At 42.7% G+C, this 9,110-nt stretch overlaps 1 protein-coding gene across 3 annotated transcripts; it reads right to left on the reverse strand.

The window, feature by feature from the left end:
* Positions 1-6,589: 6,589 nt before the first annotated feature.
* Positions 6,590-8,654, reverse strand: nkx2.2a (NK2 homeobox 2a). Of its 3 annotated transcripts, XM_062040514.1 has the most exons (3): positions 8,538-8,654; positions 7,955-8,213; positions 6,590-7,798 (listed from the first exon to the last, which is right to left on the reverse strand). In XM_062040514.1, exons 1-3 carry the CDS (start codon positions 8,553-8,555, stop codon positions 7,215-7,217), a joined length of 861 nt encoding a protein of 286 aa, XP_061896498.1. In that variant the 5' UTR covers positions 8,556-8,654; the 3' UTR covers positions 6,590-7,214. The 3 variants fall into 3 exon arrangements, with proteins under 3 accessions (XP_061896498.1, XP_061896496.1, XP_061896495.1); XM_062040512.1 differs by having other exon boundaries at positions 6,590-7,771; positions 7,955-8,570; XM_062040511.1 differs by having other exon boundaries at positions 7,955-8,570.
* Between the last annotated feature and the right edge of the window lie 456 nt (positions 8,655-9,110).

The following is a 9,110-nucleotide window of genomic DNA, read 5'->3' on the forward strand; positions in this document are numbered from 1 at the left end:
AGTTTGGAAATCTCATAGCACACCCGGCATAATTTTTTTTTAGCCCATGCGGCCAGCCAGTGCAGTCCAGGCTCAACTAAGCTCACTAACGGAACGGCTCCGGTGATACCAGATCGCCCGAGCAGCAACAAAAGCAGCTGAAGCTTGCCCAAGCACGTCCTCGCAGTGAGGCCAGCAACCGAAGCTCTCTACCACTCCCCCAAGCACTAATACTGACACCCTGGCTTCCTAAAGCCCGGCCTTCGCCAATACCGGCTCCCCGGCTTTCCAAAACCCGCCCATTCCTGCACGGCCTCCGCCGCCAGTCCTACGTCAAGTTAAGTTGCCGCCTCTGCTGCCAGTCCTATTTCCAGCTCAGCTGCCCGCTGCTCCAGCTCTCCAGACACCACCAGCTACTCCAGTGGGCCAGCAGATGCCACCAGCCTCGTCTCAAGTGCGTCTGACGCCACCAGCCTCGTCTCAAGTGGGTTCGACGCCACTTCCAGCCTTGTCTCCAATCTGCTCCAGCTACCCAAGTGAGTCTTCCGACGACGCCACCAGCAGCCATGCCCAGGACTTGAGCGTGGACAAGAATGGCTGCTGCGGATTTGGTCCCACTCAAATCTGCCTCCTCTTAGGCCACGAATGTGGCTGGTTCGTGGTTGCCCGCCTCGCCAGCTGCAGCGGCGTTCAGCTCTCCGCCGCCACCTGACTCGTCCCCGGTTGCTTTGTAGACACTTAGCCTGGGGGCCTGACACCATCTACTCCCGCCACCCTCCTGTGACTTTGGACTTGTTTTGTTTGGGACTTCTGAAATCCGTCCCCTAAGGACGGAGGTATAGTCATGACCTGTCAATTTGAGGTCATGTCTTGTTTAGTTTTTGGGTGTGCTTCCTGTTTTAAGCACTCTTATTGTTCCCACTTACTGTTCTGTATGTGTTGTTTTGCAGTGGCTTCACCCCTCTTTTCAGGTGATTAGCGATTAGGCGTTTCACCTGCCACTAATCATCACCTGAGAACTATTTAACAAGATTCACAGCTTCATTGGTTGTCAGGTTGTCTAGGCAGAAGTTCTTCCAGGTGGACTTTAATTAATGGATCCTTCACCAAGACAAATCTCCCCGATACCATGAAGCACTGCTAGATAATCACTGATTTTTCACAAAGCTCCCCAGTATTTGTTAGACAGTGTGCATTTAAAGGAATGGCAACCAAACATTAATGGGCTCTTTATTTTTTACAGAGCTGTTTGACTCAAGTTACCATGTTACCATGTTACCTGTCATGGCCCGGGCGCATGCCAATGCGCATTCATCAATGAGCCCCGCGGAGCGCACCTAGGGACACGCCCATGGACGCTCATCTCCTGCATGCGTCACTCCGGGGGCAGCAAGCAGCTGCAATCAATCAGCACTCAGCGCATCTGTCGTTGATGATCTTTCTTGGCTTCTTAAGCCAGTGCAGACCTGCGTTCCAGGCCAGAACGTAGCTACCTGTCCTGTACAGTAAGCCGTATTCCACGCTATATAGAATCCTGCTCTCTCCATGTTTTCTCCCCCGTCTTATTGTTTGTCTCGTGTCCTCCTTGTCGCTCCAACAGCAGACCTCCACTCCCGCGTTGACGAGCGGTGTGTCTCGTCTTTCCTTGTTCACTCTGCTTGCCTGACTGCCTCTTGGATTTCGACCTCACGCTTGGACACGGACCGTCTACGCCCCGCTATAGTCCCCGACTTGCTGCCTGTCTCGAGGACCTCAGAACTTGTCTTGTCCATATATATATATATATATATATATATATATATATATATATATATATATATATATATATATATATATATATATATATATATATATATATATATATATATATATGTGTATATATATATATATATATATATATATATATATATATATATATATATATATATATATATATATATATATATATATATATATGTGTATATATATATCATTTTTATTTTATTTCATGCAATGCTTATGTATTATATAGAGAACATAAATACATGAGCTGGGAAGAGAACTTATGTCTATGTGTGCTTTTAGCCACATAGCCTGTCCAGGTCTGTGCAATTTGCAGACTCTGCAGTTTATAAAATCTCAACATTTAGCAAAGTCAAGAACCTTGACCTGCACTTTGGTTGCACAAAACCGCCTCTAAGCTGCTGCTTGTCATGTGCAGCACTTAAACCTCCACTGCAGTAATAGTATGATTTAGAAACAGCACAGTCAGCATTCTCTTAAATAGTCGATATTTTTCTTTGTGCAAAGGAAGTGAAACCAGAATGCTAATACTGTGCATCTAATACAACCTGAGCTGTATCATATTTATTGACAAATGCATTTGTACGAGTTTAGCATTGACAACTCTGTTAAAAGACTGTTTTTTGATACAATTTATTATTCAAAAATAATTACTGTAATTTACTTAATAAAGATCACTTAGCAGTTTAAATGTTTTACTATGTTTCTAACAAACTTGTACAAAACTTATGTATTAAACTACCACTTAAACTGTTGATTTTTCTTATCATTTTGATCCAATTTAAAAGGAAAAGCTTCTCATTGAACTCTCACCTGGATCTTATTGACTCATTCCAAGACATTAAATCGTCAAAGAAGAAACTTTGTAGCGTGTAGTTTTGCCTGCATGCCTTCAATTTCCTGCTGTTTCTTCTTGAAGGCTCAGAAGTCATCTTTGGGAGTGTTGAACACATTGTAGAAGTTCTCACCCACTTCCTGAACTATGCATGAAGATTTGTTGTGTCCTTACACTTCAGTGTATACATAAATAAAATACACTCCCACACCCTGCTGCCCTCATCCAAAACTTGGAAATCGTTTCCGTCACTCATTGACTTTTCCCATATTGATTCTTACAATCCAGGAGGACCCTGGGTCGAAATGTTTAAATATTACTTGCCATTCCCCTTCGTTGTGTTTATTCTGTCTTGATTGACCTCATTGAAAGGTTTGAACTCTTGCTAATAAAGACTCCCCCTTGCTTGCTTTCATGGTGTCAGCATCCTTCCATATCCCCCCTCTTCATGGAGCTTTTAACTCAAGGTGGCCCCCTGCAGGTACATGATCACAACTGCACAAACATATCTCAGTATTTTCCATTGCACTTTTATCCCCACACAAACAGAATACTTGGTAGGACATGCTGCACGCTAAAATGACAAAAATTAATCAATAAGATTGTGTTACCATATACATTCACCTTATTTGGTCCTCTGCAGAGCTACCAACATTATCAAGGACAGCTCCCACCCTGGCTTTGACCTGTTTGACCTGCTGCCCTCAGGAATCGCTACAGGGTCATAAGGTCTAAGACAAACAGACTCAATAACAGTTTTGTTCCCCTAAAGCCATAACCACGGTGAACTCTCACAGGCACTGATTTTATAGTTTAGCACCTCTCTGTGTGCAATTTTTACTTTCCACCCACAGTCTGAATGCTTCTGTATATATGTATATAGTAAAATATTTAAACAACACATCCAGAACATTCGTTATCAGGACTGGACTGTGCACCTTACCTCCTTTTGCACTATTTTTATTTTCTTTCCTTCCATAGTTTTGCATATTTATAGACTGTCGCACTGATACTGGAGTTGCTTTTAATCTCATTGTACCTGTGTATAGTGACAATAAAAGGCATTCTCTTTTATTCTAAAATTGGTGCTCTATATTTACAATAAATGCTTATGAGATTAAGATAATCAAGACAATTAAATCGTCCAAATTCACGTTTTGCTCTATGCCTGATGGACTTCCCATGGAGGACCTCGCTTGTTCATCCCCATCCTTCTTGTCCCCCTATCCTACAGCGCCACCCTGTGGAAGATTGAAGCATTTCACCTTTCCCTTGTTCTCTTTTTCTCCTCTCAGGTTTGAATTTAGAATTCTTACAGATTATTTGCGCCAATAAATACCTATATAATAAGTGTTTTGTAAGGTAGTTAAAATACGAAACATTACATATGTGGATTTTCTTTCAAATAAAAATGTTGGATTGAGATAAAATTGCTTTTGTCAAAATATGTCAAGGAAAACTAAGGCAGTATTCCATCTAAAGACCTCTGCTGCTATCTTGTGGCTGCCGTGCGCATTCATGCTCCGACACTCATATCCATCACTCCCCCCTCTCCTTTAATATTGGCACTGTGCAAAATCTAATCTGGATCTGCTTTAAGGCAATAAAAACACCTACAGCTTCCTTTAAAATGAAAAATTGCTGCTTTATATCGCTTTGAAATCCTCGTTTATTTGCCAATGTGTGTGACAGGTTTGGGGAAAAAAAAGATTCATGTCGAGGTTCAAATGGGCATGATGGTGTTATAAGTGCATATTTACTCAAGCATTGTGTTCCCAGGTTCATATGGACAATCATCTTATCCGCACAGTTTGAACCGCGCAGCATACAAAGAAGCTCATGCAATAGACAGAAGTGTTCGATTAATTTTATTCCAAAACAATTATGTATGCAACAATAAATGTGGAAGTTGGATGCATTTAAAAAAGTAAATGCAATAATAATGTGAGAATAAATAAATAAATAAAGATGTTGTAGATGCATGTTTTATATTATCATTGCTATAAAAAAACATGTGTCATAATTTTATATATCGTCCTGTGTTTTTTTGTATTTTATGTGTTTTGTTGTTGTTGTTGTTGTTGTTGTTGTCGTTGTTGTTGTTGTTGTTGTTGTTATTTAGCAGAACAACGTTATTCACTCTGCACGGATATACACAGCTCTCTTGTATTATTGTAAACAATTGTAAAAAAATAAAACATAAAGAAGAGCAGAGTCGCTTTTTAAAAAAAGAGTTTTTTGCACTGCGTTACGCGCTTTTTTTCCCGGGCAGACAATAATCCGTCTTTGACTTTTGTCAAACAGGAGGACGGAGGCACCGCAGAAATGAGAGGGCTCTTGTTGGCATAGCTTTATAAGGAAGAAGGACTCCCTGTTATCTGTGAATAGAGCTTTCTTTTTGAGAGACCAGAATAGATATAGCGCGAATTTTTAATTCGTTTTTAGACAACAATGCTTTACTTGAAAGGCTTGGTACAATTTGGGTTTTGTTAAGGATCTTTTTTTCCCCCCCAATGCACCGCAGCTGCCCATATGGGATGCAACGTGTGTAGTAAAAGATCACAATGACACCGAGTGACAGGCGGACAAAAAGCCCAAACATACATCTCCCTGACTCTGAACAGCACCAACAAACTATGACACACTTTCTTTCTCTCCTCCTTCCCCCCCCCCCCCCCCCCCCCCCCCCCCCACTGTCTGCATCCTTCAGCCACAGCCTGGTAACACGCACGCCTCCAACATCCATTTGTCTCCGAGCAATATTGCGCAATGATAGAGTCAATCAAATGTAATCAGACCAATCCAGCAGGCACCAGACATTGAAACAACGTTGAGAACTTGTTGAATTATGGTCCTGACGTTCAGCAACGTTGGAACAAACCATGCTGTATGACGACGTTTAATCAACGCTGGGTTCTGATGCTGATTTGATTCTTGAATTTTGGTCATATCTCAACCAATATTCTACAACACAAATACAACGTTGAAACAACAGACTTTTTACAACGTGTATTTCACTTCCGGTTGTAATGTTGATTTGACCATTGCGTTTTGGTCATTTCCCTTTAGACATCAACTTACAAATACGACTATTTTGCAATGTTGTTTCAACTTACAAATACAACTATTTTGCAATGTTGTTAGAAGTCCGTTTTAGAGGAAAACATTTTCATGTCTTGTGCCTGCTGGGATTGCCTCTATTTAAACGGCACTCTAAAATGTTACCAGATTACACAGTAAAATATTGCAATCAAAATAACTGTAACCTTACGACAAATTACTGCAAAAAAAAATCACCGCACCCTTACATTTCACAGCGTTTAAATTTAAAGTAAATTAATAAAAACATATTTGAAACTGAAGCAATTATTGGTATATGGATTTAAAATAATATCACACCTTCAGTATAAAACGACAATTAAATACCTCCATCACATTGAATTATTCAACCTTACAAGCTCACCCCGTGTTGGAACAAATGCTGCAAAAAAAAAAGCAGTAGCTCCCCTGAGACACAGTTCTGTAAATAATTAGCAAATCTGTCCAATTTAGCTGTTTGTTCAGTGATGATAGAGGCGGCTCTAGCATCTGCTCGGAGATTTTTTTTAACCAGGCCAAACAGAATGCATATAGATTTTTTTTATTTTTTTTTTAACCACAAGGTTATATTGACTGAAGCCAATAATTCACATAGTGTGTTCCCTCGAGAGTGCTATTTGGCAGAGGAATAACATTTCTACACTCTAGTTTATTGAAAATGTTACTGATGTATTTCTGCAGGTTAGACGACGTGAACGACTTGACACCGCAACTACTTTGCGCACAAGGCCACGGAGGAGCTGCAGATGCGGACAAAAAGGAGAGCTTTGGACATAAAAGCTTCTTGTGTGGAGGAGCCCTCTTCTACTAAGTGAGTGGATTTTGGTCCCATTCCACAAGTGACTTCAGGCTTTATTAGTGAGGTGTTTGGATTTAGGGGAAATATTCCCCTGGATTAAATGTGTTTAAACAGAAAATACTGCTCTGTTCTTTCATAATATGGTTTAATGTTGAGGGATTTGTGTAATTAAACAAATAAATACACGAGCGCCGTCTATTGTGTGATTGAATTCGTTATATTATTTTTATTTTTGGATTTACTTGCTTGAATTTTTGCACCAAAAATGCACATGGGGCGGGAAAAAAAAGGCTCGGAATATCTGAAAAGTTGCCAGTGTTTATTCATGGCCATAAATATTTGTGGGTCCATAAAAGAAGCAAGAAATGAACATTTCTATAGTTATAAATTGGTTCATACACGTGCTGATAATAACACGGGGGGTGGGAAAGAAAATGTATCTACAACCTTTAACACACACGAAAAAAATGTTCACAAGAAGAGCATTGACATTCTCAATTCAATCTATAAGGGACGTTTAAGGGAGCCAGTTCTCTTAACGAAAACATGTAAACACGGTGCGCACATATGAGCCCCGAATAAAAATGGTACTATGCTGCAAAAAAAATGAAGTCTTTTGTTTGTGTGTGTGCGTGTGTTGATGTGTGTGCGCGTTCCCTCTGTTTTGCGTGTGGCGGTGCGGCGTGGAATCTTCCCAAAGTCTCTCTATAGCGCGTCCCCTTACCAAGTCCACTGTTGCGTTTGCACCAAGTGGTGCGCCGTGGGGAAGTGCGGCGTGGCGGCGGCGCTGTACTGCGCATTATACTGCATGTGTTGGAGCGACTGCGCGCTATACGCCGAGAACGGGATCCCGGCCTGAAAAGTGGCCGCCAAGTCCTGGGCTTTAAGGGTGTGACACGGCTTCCCGTCCCGGACTAAGACGGGCACCGCCACCCGCCGGGGGGAGGGAAGGTGGCTCACTTCCATACCTTTCTCGGCCCGGGCTCGCTTCATCTTATACCGGTGGTTCTGGAACCAGATCTTCACTTGGGTGGGGGTGAGGCGGATGAGGCTGGCCAGGTGCTCCCTCTCCGGGGCGGACAGGTACCTCTGCTGCCGGAAGCGGCGCTCCAGCTCGTAGGTCTGCGCCTTGGAGAAGAGCACGCGTCTTTTGCGCTTCTTGCCCGAGTCGCTGCCGCCGCTGCTGGACGTCTCCTTGTCGTTGTCCGGCGATTCGTCGTCCGCGGACGGCTCCGGGGACTTGGCCGAGTCCTGCGAGCCGGCGGAGAGGCCGTGCACTGCGGCGGCGAGAAAGGGGAGGAACACTGTCATGATGTTATGCTCGGTTCCCAAAAAATAGTCGATATACATGTTACATTTATTGATATTTTTTTGCATGCAAAAGCATTGGAAATGTTCATTGTGTCCACGCAACACCACAAATGTGCCACAAAAAAAAAAGGCCTAAATATTCTACTTACATGAATATTGAATACTGTCCGTCGTGGCGAGCCATCGCGTGTAAGGATTGTCACTGGTGTCATAAAACGGGTTCTTTAAAGGCAAGTTCTGCGCGGTTTCCAGTGGACTTTTCACCAAAACTCCAGTGCTTTTCGTTGTGGACGTGCTCTCAGTGTCCTCCTCCGCCCCGGTGATAGATCCTTCTTCGTCATTCGTGTCCGGAAGGTCCAAAATGTCCTTTACAGAGAAGCCCGTCTTTGTGTTGGTCAACGACATGTTCTGGTGGGGGGGCGACAAAAAAAAAAAAAAAAAAAAAGTTGCAGCACCAAGCGCCCTTTTTCTCTCGGACGATCCGCTGTTTTTCTCGGGGGGAGACACACGCACATGCACGCACACGGAGGGGGAAAACAAAACCTGAGATATTTCAAGGGGGAAGTAGAGCTGGAGCCGCTGTGCATGCATGCATCGCCTGCAAGAAGTAAAGCTGCGCGTCGGTCTGCAGTGAGTCCATGCAGGGAGGGATGCCAAAGTGTCTCAAGTGCTAGCGCGGCTCGTGGATACAGTGCTGGTGCTATTGGGTGCAGGAGGCAAATAAACCATTACCTTGTTCGATCCGTCCATATAAGGTTGGGTGTGAACGCGTGAACCTGCAGTGAAAAAGCATTAAAACACGCCAAAGGTTGGCCACGTGTGGGCGGGTCTTAGGAGTCAAGTGGATGAAGACAGTGTTTGCAGATGTGAAATTGTGGGTTTTGGGGAGATCCGAGCCTCTACCATTGGTGCTTCAGAGCATGATGAGTGGTATAACGTGTCAATTAATTACAAAGACTGGGAGGGCCCCCCCCCCCCTTATTTACATACAAAGAACCTCCAAGTACTCACAATAAAAGCAGATTTCAACTTGCAGGCAATCATAATAAGATAAAATAAAAATAGTAGATAAAAGGGCTGCATTTTTGTGTGTTTTGTGTCACGGGGGCTTTGTCCAAACATTAAGGGATAATTTATGTAAACCTTTTGAGTCAATATTTTGGCCCAGGCTTAAGAACAAGAGGCTGGAGAGGCTGCAGACTTCCAAAACTTAAGTATTGCAGGCTGAATATTAAATGCAATAATGCTTAAAAAAAATCATGTTTAGCCATTTTGTTACATTTATATTAAAAAAAATAGACATTA

This window comes from Entelurus aequoreus, linkage group LG03 (assembly GCF_033978785.1).
Source record: "Entelurus aequoreus isolate RoL-2023_Sb linkage group LG03, RoL_Eaeq_v1.1, whole genome shotgun sequence".
Taxonomy (NCBI): domain Eukaryota; kingdom Metazoa; phylum Chordata; class Actinopteri; order Syngnathiformes; family Syngnathidae; genus Entelurus; species Entelurus aequoreus.